Source organism: Caloenas nicobarica, chromosome Z, assembly GCF_036013445.1.
Source record: "Caloenas nicobarica isolate bCalNic1 chromosome Z, bCalNic1.hap1, whole genome shotgun sequence".
Lineage (NCBI taxonomy): Eukaryota > Metazoa > Chordata > Aves > Columbiformes > Columbidae > Caloenas > Caloenas nicobarica.
The window spans coordinates 61,101,935-61,121,682 of record NC_088284.1 but is presented as its reverse complement, the minus strand read 5'-3'; the positions used below and the strand labels follow the sequence as shown (position 1 = coordinate 61,121,682).

The window sequence follows — 19,748 nt, the reverse complement described above, 5'->3', positions numbered from 1 at the left end:
GCATCCATTCCACACCCAACATGTGCATTATACTCTTTAAAATACTGAAACATTTGCTAGATAACACTGTTGCATCCAGTATTTTTAAAAAGTTTAACACATTCATGTGCCTAACCTAAAAAGAAAACTACTGCTTTGGCCCATTAGAATATTCTTTTAAGGTGTTTCGACTTCAAAACAAAGTTTACAGGAAATAAAGTTTGCATATTAACATTAAGTGCAACTCTTTTAAAAATAACAGCACTAGTATAATTTTCTAGATATTATGTCATATTTGCCTTTTAGTAACAAGTGAATATTCAGATCATACACACTTCATATATGCAGGAACTAATTTCATGCTTGGTTACTGCAGAAAATTATGCCTACCCAGAACCTCCAAAGATACCTCCTTACAGATTTCACCAGAGGAAGAAAGTAGAACACCACTAGCAGTATAAAGTTATGAAGATGACAGAAATATTACAGAATTTCTAAAGTATACAATAAAGGCAAAACTGTTCTGTATTGTTTTCTTTCGCATTCTTTCCTAATATTACTATGCCCATTGCTTTCCTCGGGACATCCTCAATGCCTCTGCCCTTTTTTCCTACACTGGTTGCACATGGAGGTTTAATTGCTAGATGGCAGAAAAGGAACCAGAACTAGAAATCAGGATAAGGAATCAAAACAGAACAAGACTGGAGCCACACTCATGTCTCAAAAAAAAAAAAAAATCTGAATAATATTTCCAATAAGACAAATTCATTATCTTTTTACACTTCCTACTCTCTGAAATTTTGCAACCAAGAATGTCAAGACATGGAAGAGTCTCCTTTTCCAGATATCCTAAAGTTCACACACACAAATGACTAGTACACTAAGCTCAATCTATTACATATTTTAGTCCCACAATTCATCTTAAGTATAGCAGCAGCCTCAGAGGAGCACTTAGCACCATGTGAAGCCACTGACCAGCATTCCCAGCTGCTTCAATCCTTGACAGAAGAGAAGAAGCACAGAAAAAGCCTGGTGGAGAAGAACTGAAGCTTTTATTTATTCTGAATGTCTCAGAAATAAGAAGTTTGCATAGGCTTTTTAAGGATTACGGTACCATTTTGATGATATACCTCCTGAGAATTGTCTAAAGAGGTAAGTATATACAATTTTTAAAGGAAAATGAAATCTAAGGTTTGGGCTTTTTTTTCATATTAAGAAGCTTCTGGTTTTGAACACTAACAAATGAAAAGTTGTAGTCCAGTACAGACATAGCCATGATAAATAGCATGTCACAAATATTCTTCTTTTTAAACAAAACTAATTCAATTTTTGTGTTGGCTTGGTTTTGTGTTTGTTTGTTTTTTTCTCCACCCAAACATATTACACACTAATCTTGGCTCATATAATAGCTTTTTCATATAATCAGAGAAAGCAAGGAGTACAATTTATGCATACCTGTTTTACACACAACATACCAAAGAAAGCAAGTACATTACATATGAATAAACAAATTGAAATAGAAGAAAATCAGTATCATCTCAGTGGCTGGTCATAAGGTGCCTTCTGTTTCTTTGGCCAGATATCCACGAAACAGGATTAGAAACTACCAACAGTTGAAATAAAGCTATTTATACAAACAGTAATTTATTTTTTTTTATGTTAAGTCCATATACGTAATCCACAGAATAATACATAGCTAGCATCTCTTGCTCACATACATGTTAATGGAGTAAATCTGTTGCACAGCAGATGTCATTATGATGAATTTCCTGCTAAGTTTGCTGTTCAAGACAAAAGGACTAGAACAGTTCATCCTCACACAAATAGGTTCCACAATACAGCTGCATATGTGAAAAATTCAGCTCTGGCTTTCCTGTGTCATCTTTTTATCACATTTCTACTCCTGTTCGCAGTGAAGAATTTGAAAATAAGACCTATATGTAGTCCACCCTCAGAAATCAGAAAACAAATGAACTACAGCGTTTTCAAGGTGTGAGGGGTTCAGTTTTGCTTTGTTTTACAGGAAGCAGGGAAGAGGGAGTGGGCACAGGGAAATCAAAAATTGCAGGGTTTTTTTTCCTCTTCTCTCCATTTTTAAATGTCCTGACTTTGCAATATTAGCTTAAGAACTCGGTGACAGAGATGGCTCTTCCCAGTGACTACTTAAAATAACTAAGCTAGGATTTCTAGACCTACATTGTGTCATGCTGGTTTGAAAAGTGGCAAAACAGATAAGACAGAAATACTCATGTGGTGTAACACAAAATTACATCAGACTTATTCTCTGACAATCACCCTCTGCTAGCAAAGGAACACCTGCTGTAAGATCCTAGATATATCATTGTTCAATGGTAGTTAGTGTACCTCAGATTCTGACTAACAAAAAGATAACATCATCACCATTAAAAAGAAAACTTTTCATTCAAACAGTGCCTCACTATCTTCATGCATACACCCACTCACCATAGAGGGACTATGTGCTTCAGTAAAGGAATACACAAGCCTAAAAGACTGAGTTCAACATCTGGTAGATGAGTACTTTCCAATTTATACTATGAATTCCCTATTTTGTTCTAATTTGCCCAAAACTAGTTTAAATCTGCCTTAAGAAGAGATCCTCTTTTGCTATTGTAAACATGGAAACAATTGACAAAGAAAAGAGAGCATTCATCATCTTCATTAGTTTGCATTAAACATCAGAGATAACAAAAAGCTGTTTCTTAAAACAGTAACAGATCGGTATCTATTCATCAAAAATCATTTGGAAAAAATGTTAAATACTGAAACGGTCAGTTTTTCAATCGGCAAAATACAAATACCAGGAAAACAGTTATTCGGAACAATTCTCCACCTAAGCTATAGATGTTTACCTTCGCAACTCCAGCCCTATGAGCACCCTGTGATTCCATGTAAGCTAAGTATTTGTTGAACTCCTTGAATTCTTCCATCGAAGGCCTAAACGTCATGATTTTGCAGCTTGGGTTTGGAGGACTATCTGAGGTGACAGCAGCCATTGTGGTTCACTTCCAATCCAGCCTTAAAAAAAGAAAAAAGAAAAAAAATAACATACACTGAAGAGAATAATCTATTAAAAAAATTCTCATTTTGACATACATGTTTCAAACAGGAAAAAAGCTTCCAAAATCCTCTGCCCATACTGGTATAAAACGCACAAAACAAATGTTTACTTATTCTCCTTACTCTTTTAGGAATACTTAGCCCGTATCCAGCACAAACACTATGATGAGTGACGCTTATACAGTCCAGTCCATACCTCTGCTTTTATAGCACATTTTCTTAAGTTAACCTTTAACACCATACTAGCATCTCCTTGTATTGATCCATCTGCAGGTTGCTGCATTTCTCAGTCCAGAGATTTACATTACACATGCACAATCGGGAGTAAGAGAGCTACACATTTGATAAAATATTACTATTCTCATTTAGTATATGGAGAAAAATGATTAGTGACTACCCACTCACACTGCAAACACAGAGAAAGAACACCTGGATTTCCTAACTCTTATATCAGCAGTTTAACAACAGGACTGTTCTAGCCCTCATTCTCTTCAACAGAAACAAAGCACGCAAGTGACACATGTAAAAATAACGGGTGTTTCCTCTTATTTCCATTTCAGCATCTAGGATGGCTGAAAACAAGGTCATATTTCTGTTTCATACCAAGATACAGTAATCATGAAAGGACTGATAGTCAGGCAACTGACAGATACATTTCAGCTTCAGCAGGTATGGCAGTTTCCAACTACACATCACCATGTGCCATCCTCTTCTCGTACAACCCTCACATTATTATCCATTATTGATTTTTCAGGTAAGCAGCGATGAAGTTGCAACAAGAAGCCCAAGGGCAATCAAGAGAGACTTCAGGGCGTTGGGATGACTGGTTAAGGGATCAGGAGCACAAATAGTGTCCTCCTCTGTCCTTCCAGTTTCAGGGAATTACGAGGGAAGAAACAGGAAGAGCCAGCAGATCAATACCTGGCTCTGAGCCTGGTGTCACCATCAGAATTTGGGACTTTTTGATCATGGGTCAGTCTACACACCACCAGGGCCACTGGCAACAGATTGGATGTAACTGTCTCAAAGGAGGAAAAGGATCTTTGCACAGGGGTTAGCACGTCTCACTGAAAGAGCTTAAAACTAGGTATGAAGGGGAAAAAGGATAAAACCAGGCTCACTAGAGAGAAGCCTGATGGCAGCATGCCAGTGCTTAAGGGACAGTGTGCTAGTGAGGTCTTGCTGTCTCAGTGGAGACAGGGGATGGAAATCCATGCAGCAGCAAAGATGCAAGGGTTAAGATGTGTTAGAAACCACAGAACCACCTGAAAATACCCTAACTTCTACATGAGCATCTCCCCTCGGAAAGGTGGCAGGATTTACATTTCAACCGAAGTGCATCTACACCAATGCACACAGCATGGGCAACAAACAGGAGGAGCTGGAGTCATGGTGCAGCAGTGTGGCAGGTGCACTCAATGTGCCCCCTGCCCACCCCACCAGCAGCAGTTTGGTACAGACTCCAAAGGAGGCAAAGGCCTGAGCTGCAGCCGGGCCAAGGACTCTTTTTAGGAAACCCACAGGGAAGAACACCACTGAACAGCGATGAGTCGTGGGCGCAGGGAGTCTCATGCAGACCTTTCCCACTGTGTGCAATTTGACTATGAGCCAACTACTTTATTCCATAAATACGACAGCCTGGGTGAGCCCACTGTGAGCTCTCTCTGCTGAACAAGCTGGCTGTGTGTGGATGATCTTCTACTACTCATAGATCACTGGATGACCCCAACTTAAGTTTCATACCAATCATTAAGCTTAAGTAACAGCATAATGAATTACAGAATTATAGAATTACAAGGTTGTGTGATTTTTAATATACTGTTTGCTTCATGTTACTTAGTAAGCTGAATTTGCTGTAATCTTGAACTGCATGCTGTAAAGTTCTGCTCATATTTACCAAACTTGCATCTACTTAATGGAAACAAAAGAGGCTACAGATTACTGTGGACATCTGCAACATAAGGCCTGGCTTGCACTTTGCTGGGAAGAATGGAATTGAGTGGAGAGAAAATAACCTCTTCAAGGCCAACACAAAGCAATTGTGGACATCTGCGAGATAAATCCTGTTCTGCACTTTGCTGGCAAGAAACAAGATTCATTCAGACAACACCTTCAAGGCTATGAACTGTAAACAATATCTACAGCTAAACAAAATGAAGGCCCATTTGAGATCAGTGAAAAGGATCCCATGAGAAGCAAGAAGACCCCAGACTCAAATATTGCTGTTGGGCTGAATCGTGGTGTGAGGCGCATGTGTAAGGGTATAAAAACCCAGGGATTTCTATGCATGGCTGGGACCTCTGTGAGGCACCCAGCTCAAGTCAACCCTGCTGCTGTACTACTCCACTGAATTATTTACTTCCATGGGCTTCAGTGCCTGAGAGCTGCTTTGAGAGACCTGGGATCCAGAGTTCAGAGTGATCTGACACCTGGCCGCTGGAGAGGAGGTAAGCAGGTTGAGATGCAAGATAATGAAACTTTGAAATCCTCAACAAGCAATATAAAGAATCGTGTGTGCACGTATAATCCTTTGGCCATAAATGCATATAATCCCTTACCTGTTGTCCCTTACCTGCTAAGTCTCTTAGACTTGAACTGTTGATCAAGTCTGGTGCTAACTTTGGATCCAGCTGAGTGCAGGCTCCTCCTCTCTGAGAAGGAGTTTAGAAAGCAAGGGGGTCCATTCTCAACCCTGTGACTCAATGGGAGGGCCTTCTTTTACGCTTTTCCATCTCCTGTCTCCATAAAAATCAGTCTAAAACAACTCTTGCCTGGTTCTGCTTGGCGTATTTCCTCCATAAGTAATAGAGTAGGCCTTGCCGTCGAAATCTGTTGTCACATCTTTGTTCCAGTGATCTAAACATTGTTCTGCAGCAAGTAGAAACTTAAATCACTCATCTGCAAAAAGCATAAAAACTATGATATAGTTGCCACCATGGAAACGCGGTGGGGTGACTCACACAACTGGAGTGCTGCATTGGATGGTTATAAACTCTTCAGAAGGGATAGGCAAGGAAGGAGAAGAGGCTGGGTAACCCTGTATGATAGGAAGTGGTTTGACTGTACAGAGCTTAATGATAGTGATGACAGGGTGGAGCATTTACCCATAAAGAATCAGGGGGAAGGCCAACAACGCAGATATCCTGGGAGACTGTTACAGACCACCCAACCTGGATGAAGAGGCAGACAAAATATTTTGCAGGCAGCTGGGAGAAATCTCATGATCGCTGGCCCTTGTTCTCATGGAGGACGTCAACTTACCAGATGTCTATTGGAAATACAACACAGCAGAGACGAAACAGCTCCTGGAGTGTGTGGAAGACAATTTCCTGACACAGTTGGTCAATGAAGCCAACTAGGGAAGGTGCCACACTGGACCTGTTGTTTGTGAACAGAGAAGGACATGTGGGTAATGTGTTGTCTGGAGGTTGCCTTGGGCATAGTGATCATGAAATGATCGAGTTTTCTATTGTTGGAGAAGTGAGGAGGGCAGTCAGCAGAACTGCTGCTTTGGACTTTCAAAGGGCAGACTTTGATCTGTTTAGGAGGCTGGTTGGCAGAGTCCCTTGGGAGACAGTCCAGAAGACAAAGGAGTCCAGGAAGGCTGGTCTCTCTTCAAGAAGGTAATCTTAGAGGCGCAGGAACAGACTGTCGCTGTGTGCCAGCATGCAAGCTGGTGGGGAAAGGGATCTGCCTGGCTGAATAGAGAGCTGCGGCTGGAACTCAGAAATAAAAGGAGAATTTATGACCTTCGGAAGAAGGAGCAGGCTACTCAGGAGGACTACAAGGATGTTGCGAAGTTATGCGCGGAGAAAATTAGAAGGGCCAAAGCCCAACTAGAGCTGAATCTGGCTCCTGCTATAAATGGCAACAAAAAATGATTCTATAAATATATGAGCAACAAAAGGAGGGCTAAGGATAGTGGATTCAGGGGGAAACACAGTGACAGAGGACAAGGAAAAGGCTGAAGTACTTAGTCCCTTCTTTGTCTCAGTCTTTAGTAAGACCATTTGTGTTCCAGGTACCCAGCCCCCTGACCTGGAAGACAGTGAGGGGGAGCAGAATGAAGCCCCAATAATCCAAGGAGAAGTGGTTAACCACCTGTTACATCACTTAGACATGAAAAAGTCTATGGGGCCAGATGGGATCCACTCAAGTGTTCTGAGGGAGCTGGCAAAAGTGCTCACTATCATTTATCAGCAGTCCTAGCTAATCAGGGAGGTCCCAGTTGACTGGAAGTCGGCAAACATGATGCCCATCTACAAGAAGGGTCAGAAGGAGGACCTGAGGCACTACAGACCTGTCAGTCTAACCTCAGTGCTGGAGAAGATTATGAAGCAGATCATAGTGAGTGCCATCACATGGCACACACAGGACAATCAGGTGATCAGGCCCAATCAGCATGGGCTTATGAAAGGCAGGTCCTTCTTGATCATCCTGATCTCCTTCTATGACAAGGTGACCTGCTTAGTGGATGAGGGAAAGGCTGTGGATTTTGTCTACCTAGATTTCAGTAAAACCTTTGACACTGTTTCCTACAGCATTCTCCTGGAGAAACTGGCAGCTCATGGCTTAGACGGACATACTCTTTGCTGAGTAAAAAAAATGGCTGGATGGTGTGGATCAAGGAGTGGTGGCGAATGGAACCAAATCCAGTTGGGGGTCTAGCAGGCTGGAAAGCAACTTTGCAGAAAAGACCTGTGGGGGATTTGGGCAACATCAAGTTGAACACAAGTCAGCAATGTGCCCATTCAGCAAAAGTGCCTAGCAATGTCCTGGGCTTAAACATTGTAAAAATTCTGCTTAAATATCATTAAAAACATAGCATAAGGATGATCGAATACTGGAACAGGTTGCTCAGAGAGGTTGTGGAGTGCCCATCCTTGGCAATAATTCAAAAACTAGTTCAACACTGCCTGAGCAATCCATTGCAGCTGAGCTTGCTTTGTGCAAGGAGATTGGACCCGATGATCTTCAGAGGCCCTCTCAAACCTCCACAGTTCTCTGATTCTGAGCTATTCCTACCTACTACTGTAAGTAAACACTTGCAGGTGCACAGCTGAACACACGAAGCCAAAGTTACAGATACAAATGAATTCTGCCAGCTCATACATGTGCACAGTGCCAGACATCACCTACACCACCTTCCACATAACAGGTGAAGCCCATTTCCAAAAGCTTTCATTCACCAATTAGCTTGACCAGTTTCTACATAAACTTATTAAATGAAACCACTCATATAAAAAGCCAGTTTCAAAAAGAAATCTAATATCAACCTTTTTATCCTAGTTCTGTCTGTTGGCACAAAACATATGCAAGCACAGTGCCTGTATGTATTCCTACAAACTTGAGGCCCTGTCTTCCATAAATTTTGAAACTAAATTTGCCTAAGTCTGAAAGGTAACTGAGTTTTTACATTCCTTAAGAGAGGGGGTAAGGAGACAAGTAAAAGCCATACCCAAGTGGTTCAGCTAAGAGAAAAACTGCAGAGTGATTTTGGCCAGTGCCTAATTACAAGCAACAGGCACAAACTAATTATCGCATAAATTGATATTATAAAAATTCCTCTCAACCAAGACACCTCATCAAAACATATCAGTTTTAATACCCAAGCTTCTTTAAAAAGAGCAATGTATGAAACAAACATCCAATTACCAAATGAACTGACTATATCCTAGCACTTAGCCACAACAAATAAATTAGTTAATTTAAGGATTGTTAATCAAACTAATAAATGGTGAATAACTCATGCTAACTGCCACAAACAGACATGCCAGCATGCTTGTCCGGCTACTAGATTCCTAAAATCTTGTTTGCAAAACATACCAAAGTAAAAAAATAATCTAGTTAGTATCTTTAAAGTCTCTGGAACTAAGACCAGGCTCAAGAATATAACTGAATTGTACTGTGATGAATATGAATCTATATCACAAGCAGAATTCATAACTTAAAAAAGCTCTTTGACAAGCACAATGTTTGTAAGAACACTCCTTGAGCAGATTCTACTATACAACCTCTGTAGAAAGGTCATAAAGGCTATGCAGTACTTGCTACACTAGAATTCCATTTGCTTCTTATTAGACTATACTATACTATTTATTTTCTTAGTAATTTAACACCTTTACAGCTATTATCTATCAGTTGAGACTTCTTAAATTCACTTCACAATTTTATTATTACAGTAGTGCTCCTTACAAATGTCAGTCTAAAACAGTAACGACCAGTACTGAGTTACACGGTTTAAATTTACAAAGGAAAAAAAACAAAGGAAGCTATGCTGCCAACCAACCAGAAAATGCAGAAAATGTTGCCTTCCAATTCAATTCTATTAACTTTTAACACACTATGTAAGTCTCTCAAGGACTTTGTGGAATTCAAGAATCCTACATACTTTCTCCCACCAATTCCTACTTTTTCTCTGTCTCTCACATACAAAAAAAAAGTTATACCCTAACGAATCATTAAAACAAGAAAGCATTAAATATAGGCCAGTATAAGAGTCAAGATGCCTTCAGAGGTTCTTTGGCAGACAAGAACACAACTACTAAGATGTCATTCTAAAGTAAACCCACACTGCCATCATACTTATCACTGTCTTCACTATCCCACTTAGGTGTATACGTAACCACCTGTTTTGTGATATTACAGAGCTGTACGAGCTTAGAAATAAAACTTTCAGAGGTCTTATTTAGTATTCCACAAAAAAAAAGTGCAAGACATTAGTAAATACGAAGTTGTAGAAACAAGCGCAGTATGTCCATTTAGGCTGCACATTACAAAATAGAAAGACAAGCAACATGTATACAAGGATTTTTTTATAGTTCTTTTAAATCCCTAATATCAACATTCTAACCAGCCATTTTCTGTCTCTCTGGCAAGACAGTACTGCACATTGACAAAGTTGCCCATGACTATCCAGAAAAGCAGATGGTAATGTGAATAAACGAGAAGACATACTTCACTCAAATTAGCATGCATTAGTACTTTATATAACACTACTGTGAGAGAGGCTCCTTAGCTAATCATGGGAAAGCTTTAGTCAAACAAGCTCAAGCTATGAGCCTGATCCTATAAACTGCAAAGCCTGCTCATAAATCTTGAATTTCTTGGTGACCAAGTCGTTCGCCTATGTCTCAAAACAGGTCTGATTAAACATCACAAAATTTGGATAAAATGCAAGCATGTAACTTGTTCGAAGCTGCCAGCTAAAGAGCCAATAACTGGGTTAAAGAATTCGATCCTCCTTTTAAAAAGTTTATAGCCAGGACTTGTCAAAAGACCTTCAAATCATTTGCCAGGAGTACACTAATGCTACAGTTGTCTTAGCACTACAGAATTGGGAATGTGAAGTCAGCAAAGTTTACTCACCCACATCTATGTCAGTATGTGGCCTGAGAAATCTAACGAATCTAATTCAAAGTATCAAAGTATAACACTAGAAAAGCTCATATACTCACAGCAAGACAAAATCTCATTAATGCTACCAGTATGTATATAGTGCAAGATGCAAATGCATTTCACCATTTATGATGACGGAGGAGGATGGGGGGAGGGGGGAATATAGGGGGTGCTTTTTAAACAAATCCTGTAATATTTAAACTGTATAGCTTGTACAAACATAACAAACCTGATACTTCAATACATACGTTAACTACCAGAACAAAAAGGTGATTAAAGACTACAAACTTCTCAGGGGCTGCCAAAGCAAAAGGAAAAAAAAAAATCCAGAAAAGAGATGAAGAAAGAAAATAATAAATTTCTGCAAGCTTTGACATTAGTAACTAAGGCCAGATATGGGACAAGTTAACTATCTACATCTACAAAAGAGAAATGTACCGTATTTCACGCCTGAACACACACTTTATTCTGAATGATTGTTCAGTAAGTGCAGAATCTATAGGATTATTTCTTCTTTATCTTAAGAAAAGGAAAGAACCCCTATACCCCACCACAGCCAACTGAATGTCAACTATCCAGATTAATCCCAGGCTGCTACAATTTCCAGTCTCCTCTGTCAAAACAGTGGACTGCTTTTTGTAATGGCTACACCTTACCATATTTTTAAGGCTGTCAGGATACTAAATATAATTTATTGGTGGAAGAGTTATCTGTTAAACACCATTCTTCTATGTAGAATCATCCATATCCTCACAAGAACATGGAATATATTATCCTTAGAATTGGAAAATATCTTCCAAGTTTCATTTATTTGATACCTAATATAGAAATTCAAACTAGCAATTGTGTTTCATCAAATTACAATCGAAGCACTGATTAACACAATTGGAAAATGCTCTATTAAAACAAAATGAAACACATCAGAAAAAACAGCATGTGTTAAATCATAGTTGGTTAAAGTGCACAAAAACCTGCAGTCTTCACTACATGAAACCAACTTGCAGTATTCTCTCTCTGCCTTAATGGCTATCCACTTCCTTTTGGTTCTAGTGTAAAATGAACTAACCACTACTTTGAGTTCCACCTCTCACCACCAGGAAAACAAAACATTCCAGCATTAAACCACTTGACACAATTGTTCTTCCAAAGATGCTTCGGGGAAAGCATCTCTTGATCGCCAAACAGTGCCCACATTGGCCCCTGTACTGAAAGCACTCCTGAACAAGAAAGGAGAAAAAACACTGCATGTTACATCTGCTCTGCTATACACAAAAATTTTTAGCTAACATGGAAAAGCACTAAATAACTATAGGCCATTTGTGTCATACCTGCATCATAAAATAAGTCCATTCATATTTTGGAGGATCAGATTATTTTGTTCTTTCTGTGTGTTCAACGTATAAAAACATCAATGTCCACAACCTTTATTCAACAACTCAAATTACATAAATAACATAAAGCAAGCTTCAGTAAATGAGAAAAAGAAGGAAGACAGGAAGAAAAAAGAACAAGCCTTTGAAGGTCATCAGTTCTCACAGATATTCAAGTTAAAATGTCTATTTTCCCTTTTTCTTTTCTTGCAATTTTCCACCCATGCTAACTATGGGACAACACAAATTTGAGGAAGAATTAATTCATTCTGATATTTCTTTTTTCAAATAGCTAACAACAAGAAAATAAACTTGCCCAGAGAAGGGCATGCATAAAAAGCCACAGCATTTTGTTGAGGCTTATCTAAAAGAAAACACAAAATAATCTACTTGAAAACAGGCGTCAGATACAAAAGTCTTCAATTTAAAAAAATAAGATAGAGCATTCAGATTATAAAGTACTAGCCAACATTTTTGAGGAATCATTCAATAAAAACACTTTATTGACAGAACTTGAGGAAAACTCTGATTTTTTCCACTAACCTCCTAATTGCAGAGGCTGTTTTGGAAAAAAAAAAAAAATCCTTTCCAGCTCGCTACAAGAGCTGGAAAGGAAGCAAACAGTAGAAAACCAAGTTTTTATAATAGTCTAAGCAGCATAAGTAAAAACTCCATAAGCTCATCTAGTAATTTGTTTTTATCACAGATATGGGTAGATTCACTTCTGCCTTTTCCCATATCATTTTTTTCAACTTTTTTGCATAATCTGTAAGTATGTACCATCCAACTCCCAATATTGTTTTGTAAAGCAAATTCAAAGATGTAAGATATTGCAATAGTGCGCAGTCCCTGACAAGATACAGGAATGACTTTCAGGTAATTGGAAATGTAAAAGCATAGCTTGTATGTCCAGCTATTACTGAGCATGCAAATAGTTAATTCTGAATGTAATTTGGTTTTGCACACTTATGTTTGAATAGTTCCTTTAATAACAGTAAGCGTGCATGGAAATTATGTCTGCCTAATTTAGGCACCTGGCCTACAAAAAGGGAAAATATCCTATTTATCAAGAATTCCAAAGCTGCTGTTTATGTTATTTTATTGTATTAACTGTTAAAATAAATGTATGGGCCACAATGTTTTGCATTTGTGGTATGAAGCCATTTATAAACTAAATCTCATGGTTAGGCATGTATTCAGACACACGGCAGTCATCTGGAAGAATCAATCAAGTTTAAAAATGTTAGGTGTATCAATCTATTTAATCAGTTACAAAAACTTAAGAAACCAGGAATCTGGACAGGTAACCATATTCTGAAGCTCCTAAAACCATCCCAATTTGACTATAAAGCTCTAAGTAGTTTCATAAACTTCAAGTTTGCATTCTATGTCCTGGTACTACACTTACAGCAATTATTTCAAAAAATATAAGAATTATATATTTTAAACCCATAAATACTGAACTGAAAAATGAACTGAATTCATTCCACAGACATTTTTCTCCCACACCAGGCTCACAGCATGCAAAAAATGTCTTGAAACAATTGATCTGGAACAAAGGGCATTTTTATTCGCAAGGCACGTTGCAAGGGTTTTTACTTTCTTTTTAATGAAAACACAGGTATGAAATCCATAGTCCTAGCTGGAAGCAGCATGTAAGAGCCTCCAGCAACAGCAATAGCAAGTCAGACCTATCAAGTTTCCACTGTTGCTAACAGCAAATATCTAGGGGGGGGGGGAAAAAAAAGTGTAGGGGTAGCTTACGCTTACACTTTAAGAATACCACCTCAGTCTTCATCAATGCACAGATCAAGAAATCCTTATACAAAGAGGATATCACTGCATTTTGTGGACTTTGATGGATTTTTGCCTTCCCATGATTTTGAACCTTTGTAGACTTTTCATATCCAAAACACCTTGTGACAAAGCATTCCACAATCAACAGCATGCTATCTCCTTCTGTATGTTTTGAATATTTCACTTTTGTTTCATCGGACACCTTATGTGCACACTGAGAACTTGCACACCACACATTACTTATAGATCTCCATCATGGCCTCCCACAATCTTTTTTTTTATTAGCTGAAGGCCTCTAGCCTCCTTGCAGAAAATCCATTCCATACTTCTGATCGTTTCTGCATCCCATTTCCAGATCTTTACCAGTTTCAGTAAACTACTTTTAGACAGGGGAAAGAGATACCAAAGCTGTAAGCACTATTCAAGATGCAAGTAAACCCTGAGTTCAGACAATTGTTTAACAACATTCTCAAATTTGAGTGTAGTCCTCATGGAGACTGGAAAGCAGCTTGGCCTAGATCTCAGTTTTCAAAAAGCTTACAAGCACCTAAAAGTTCACAAAAACACTCATTGCTAATGCAGCCTATAGTGTTCCTGAGGATACAAATAGCAGGTGGTGGATGTGAACTGCCTCATAATCAAGCACTTTTAAATAATTCTGCCAGGTCTGTCATTTCTGCCAATATGCATTTCCCAAAATAACCCCCTAACTATATGGCCTGTTATTAACTGCCTTTACAGATCTCCCAAAAGACACCCTTACTGTCTTGGATTTCACAACTCCTTAACATCAAAACACAAGCATTCTTTTCAGGGATATGCTATAGTAACTATGATAATATTTTTCACAAGTCACTACTACATGGCAAATCCTTTATCAGATGCAGAACAAGGAAAGGACCAAAAACCTATAACCTGAGAAACAAAATGATGTACTTTTCCCCTTTAAAGCTGCTTATGACACACCTGAAACTGTATTTCTGCACCTGTAATAAGGTCTAGCTACTATTAACCTTCACAGCGAGCACTTCCTCTCACACAGATTTTTGTAATTCAAAGACGTCACGTGATTCCCCTGCCCCTATACCTTGTTCTAAATTACCACAGATCCAGTATCTAGTGGCTAGGGAAGAGTCACGCACGTCTTGTCTTTCTGCTGTTACGATTGAAAGTACACACACTGAAGTGAGACACCTGCCATACTGCACTTCTGTGGTCTGCTATAATTTTCATAGCAGTGGAGAAAGCAGCATCTGCTCAGCTCACACGACCAAAAAACTCCTCACTCCAAACCGATCACATGCCACTGAAATGTCATACAATTTAATACCAGGGACAGGCCACTTAAAATGAACTCACAGACTGGTAGCTGGGAATCACATGGCTCTAATCCACAATATTATAACAGACAAAGGGAGCAAGAAGAAGAGTCAACATTGTGCCTCTGTTGAACTTGCAGCTCTAGCATGTCGTATCGCTTTGCACTGCAAAAAGTTCAGTCAAAAAGAAACTATACCGCTAACATCTGTACAGCAGGAAACTGCAAAGATTTCTATCACTATAAATCAAGAAGACATTTCCACATGGACAAGAAAAGAACACTGCAAACTTAGAAGTTTCCCCAGCTCAAACATCAGTCACGTCTACAACCCTGATAATGACAAACCAGTCAAGAAAAAGTTTTTCCTCTATCATTATCTAATATTTTGCCAAATTTTAGATATTTGTACTGATCTCAAGATTGAAATATTTGTCATCATTTATTCAAATCAAATATTCTGAAATCAAACCCAAACATGAAGAGTTTAACTCCTAAAACTTACAGTTCCTTAAATTTTTATTTCTACACCTTTATTCATAGCTCAGTTTACAGACTTCTACCCTTTTCCCCAGTTTTAATTTTAGTTTTAAATTTAAATTGCCCTTTTTTCAAAACAGTTTGATTATAAACAATTTATCCAGCTCCAAAGCCATAGGTTCATTTACAATTTTAACAACTTAAATTATGTTTTAAGCAAAGAAAGAAACTAAGGAAATGAAATAAAAGCTGACACAGCACAGCAATTTTTGTAATACAGCATCTATTATGAATAGAAGTAGTCATCTAGGTCTTCTTAGAGAAACACTACCCGCTAACAACTAGCATTTAAATTTTATTAGATAAAACCCAGCAAAGCACCAAATCATAGACGTACTGAGCTAAATCACAACAGCCTCAATGGACCAGTTCTAGATTTTACAGGCAGAAATGTCACAAAGGAACTGGAACATATCTTGTTTGTGAAATTCCCCTATAATATCTGCAACAGTCAATTAAGTATCCTGTCATGTCTGAGAATCAGAAAGTGAAACTGATTAGACACTGAATTTTTTTCAACAGTCTTCAAAAGAAGATATGTTTTGAATTTTAAACTCTTAAATTAAAAAGCTGATAGTTTTTCTCTACTCTGTCGTTTACATACTCCTCAGTTCTTACAGTTTGAGGTAAACAGAATTCAGGATAAAAATGAGTGCTTGCATAACTCAAAAGTAGGACTACTCACACAGACGAAGTTAACAACTTGCATGCATAACTCTACAATTTTAAACAGGCGGAATAAAGTTGCAACAAAATCCAAGCCTACAACAGCATCAATTATGATATACAATGCCACTTAAACCTGACGTACACTCTAAGTCTTTATCTACCAAAAACTACAGCAAGAGTTTACAATGCACTCTGGACTTCAAAACAGCAAATTGTTATAAACATCTTCACTGCGTGATTTTATTACACAATTATTCTCTTCCAAGTATAAAATACTGCATTTCTTGAAAACACCTTAATTATGAGTCAGTCTATGAACCTAAATCAAAATCAAGGAAAGAACTCAACACATCACCTGATCGTTTTAAGATATGAACTATTAGGCTATTGAGTGACTATGGACATTTTTTGCTAGATAAGTTTTTAAATCTTAACATTTCAGAATATCATGTTTTGAACCACTCATGAAAATATCTTGTATTCATAGAATTACAGTAAAACACACTCTCTTTGAAGCTTGGCCTATACTAAAAATGTGTTTCGAAATGTATTAGGGTTTTTTTAATTTATGTTGGGGGGTAGTAGGATAAAAATATAACCTTCAGAAAACAAATTTGACCAAAACTGACGCCACCATATACCCATTCACATGCTGCTCGGGATCCTGCTTATCAGCAAAAGACAATTATAGAAAAAAAAATGAAAATTTCAAAGCAAATTAATTGCAGAACTAAGAAGCAGACCAATAAAGAACTGCTTAAACTGAGGAAGTCCTAAATCTACTCAGTCTAATATTTTTTCATGAAGTTAGGTATGAAATCACCAATTCTTTTTATTATTACTGAGCTTGTTCATAATAGCTTAGGAAGATTCTAATAAGTAGCACCTGATAACATGATTTTCTGATTTTAATGCACTACTGTGGTAATTGTGCATTTAGATTTGGTGCAGAATTATTTACTTGATTTCTTTAGAAATGAGGTCAACAGATACAAAATTCTGTACTCAATACTCATCAATAATCAGGGACTAAAAATTACAGGACTTGATTTTTTTCTGTCATATTTACCATTTAAAAAAAAAAATCAGAGAACAAATCAGATTTTTTTGTTTTAAAAAAACACTGACTAAAGGTTTTTCCCTTATATACATTGCCTCTAACACTGATCCAACAGCCCATGTATTTTGTTGAGACATCATGTTTCCTGGGTCAGTTCCTAGAAAGGCAATTGCTCTTACCCGCTTCCATATCTGCACTTAGCTGAAAGAAAACCATCAGCTGCCAGCAATCAATAACACCAGTACCACTCCATACTCTAGTTGAGAGTAAGCAAGCATGAGTAGCAGTGGTTCCATTTACCTTCATTTTAAGTACTTAAAAGCAAATCATGCTTGTGTTTTTCATCATCTTGTGTTTGGAAGGTACTTCTGTGAAGCAATACCATCAGCTAGTTATCACAGTTCATGGAAAAATAAGGGTAAAGCCCAAAACAAATCTTACACCACACCCATTTTCACATTCTTGGTTCACTGAGAACATGAACCAAAAAAACTGTAGGTGACAAAAAATATCCTGCATTAGGCTGCCAGTAAATTTCTTTCTTTTGGAAAGTGTTTCAGCTTAAAAAACTGCTGGTTTAGTAGCCACCAGTAACGTCCTTTGCTGCTGTTGCTAATGTCTCAGAAAAGAGTGCAAAAAATCATGACTCTGCAGTTTAATAATATAAAAACTAAATGCTGTTTGCACTCTGCTTAAGTATAAACCTTTAAAAAACACACAGAAACCTGGTATTTTTTCTAAGACAGTCAATATTTTGTATACGCTACTTATTTCAGGTAGCCAGTTAAAATCAACCGCAGAAGAGACAAGGCTCATTAAGAGAAGGCTATTAACAGGGCATAAAGCCCTGATCCCGAAACTGGCTCTGAAAGCACGGAGCACTATAGCCACAGGCAGACAGATGTGGAATCGGCACCTCCCTGAGCATTTTATTCAGAAGACAGCTTATCAAATCTTTTTCTAACACTTTAACAACTGTTAACTTCCAGGAGCGCCTTAGCGACTCGCAGACACGAACGAGGGGTACCACCTCAGCCGTACTTCGTAAGAAAAAGCAGCTGTTTGGAAAAGCCCATTGAATTTTATCAGAGCCCGGAAAGACACGGCGAGAGGTAACGCTGAACTTTACTCCGCCCATCCCCTTTGAACACCCGGGGAAACCGCCTGGTCTCTCGGAGAGCTTCCACCGACTGCCTGACCCAGAACCGCCGGCCACCAACGGGAACACCAGATGCATTTTTCCGACACCTGCCGGATTCGTTTCCTCAGCTCGGTCCCTGCCGCCATCCGCCCGTCCGCAGCGCGGAGCCCCCGGCGGGACCCTCCGCGGGCCGCGGCCGCCCCGAGCCCCCACGCACCCCAGCGGGCCTGCCGGGCGCCGCGGCGGCCGCTCCGCCCCTCGCCGCCGACCCCTGCGGCCTGTCCCGGCGCGGTCCGCCCCGCGAGCCGCTCCCCCTCCGCCTGCGCCCGGCGCGGCCCCGCGCTCCGCCCCGCGCCGCTTTCCCCGGCCCTGGCCCGCCTCATCGCCGCTAGTCTCTCGTCCCGCCCGCCCGCCCGCTCGCCCCCGGCCCGCGCACACGCTGCACCCGCCCGCCAGCCGGCAGGCCGCCCCGCGAAGCCGCCACCGCCCGGCCCGCTGCCCGCCCCACCTGTCCGGGAAAGGGTTAAGCGAGCGGCCGCAACCGGACGAAGGCGAGGAGGAGGGAGAACGGCGGCAGTGCCGGCGTGCAAGTCCGCCCAGTCCCTCGCCGCCCCTCCGCCGGGGTCCGTCGGGGCTTTTCCTGCCGGCGCCCGTGGGACGCGCCGTTCCCTGCGCGGATGACAGCTGCCGACCGCGCATGCGCGCAGCCCTCGCACGCACGGGGGCAGAGCGGCGGCCCGGGAGGGGCGGGGGGTGGGAAACACGTGACGGCGGAGCGGCACCCGCGTCACGTGCTCCGAGCCGGCGGTGCCGCTGGTGCTTCCGGGCGCGGAACGCACGGTCCCGGCGCGGCAAGGCGTGGCGGCCGCGTGAGGGATGCGGAGTCACGCGGTGGTCACGTGGGAACGCTCGTGCCCCGAGGGTGGTCACCTGGCGCGGGGCGGGGCGGGGCCCGGCGGCGGGTAGCGGCGGTTGGCGGCCGCAACGGTCGTCACGGCGGGGGCGGCGCCATGGTGCGCAGGTAGCGGCGGGCGCACTGCGCTGCTGAGCGCCTGCCGGGTAGGCCAGGCTCCGCCAGGGCACGGGCGTGCGGCAGGGTGAGGGTTGTCTGGGGGAAGCAGCAGCTTTCGGGGAGCTGGCCTCGGAAAGGAGAGGTGTGGCTGTCGCCTCCCTGGCCCTCCGGCCGCGCACGCTTTGCTCGCCCTGAGCCGTCTGTGGTCCTGGACGGGGAGCCGGCGTTGCCTCCGACCTACCGCGGCGTCTGCGGGGAAGCACGTGAGGAAAGCACAAGTTTACGAGCAAAGTCGGTCAGTTAACCACAGCGATGCTGCGCAAGCAAGACCTTTCTGGCCCGTAGGGATGGTAGGTCTCTCAGAGCAAGCTGCTAGGTCGACTTGG

At 40.8% G+C, this 19,748-nt stretch overlaps 1 protein-coding gene across 4 annotated transcripts in view; it reads right to left on the bottom strand.

Moving 5' to 3' along the window:
• KDM4C (lysine demethylase 4C) overlaps window positions 1-19,121 on the bottom strand; it is a 265,656-nt gene extending 246,535 nt beyond the window's left edge. For all 4 annotated transcript variants that reach the window (XM_065655476.1, XM_065655477.1, XM_065655478.1 and 1 more), the window contains exons 1-2: window positions 18,859-19,121; window positions 2,850-3,015 (exon numbers count right to left, since the gene is read on the bottom strand). In XM_065655476.1, the coding sequence (XP_065511548.1) occupies window positions 2,850-2,993 (144 nt within the window). In that variant the 5' untranslated portion in view covers window positions 2,994-3,015; window positions 18,859-19,121. The remainder of the gene's footprint in view (window positions 1-2,849; window positions 3,016-18,858) is intronic.
• Window positions 19,122-19,748: the final 627 nt, after the last annotated feature.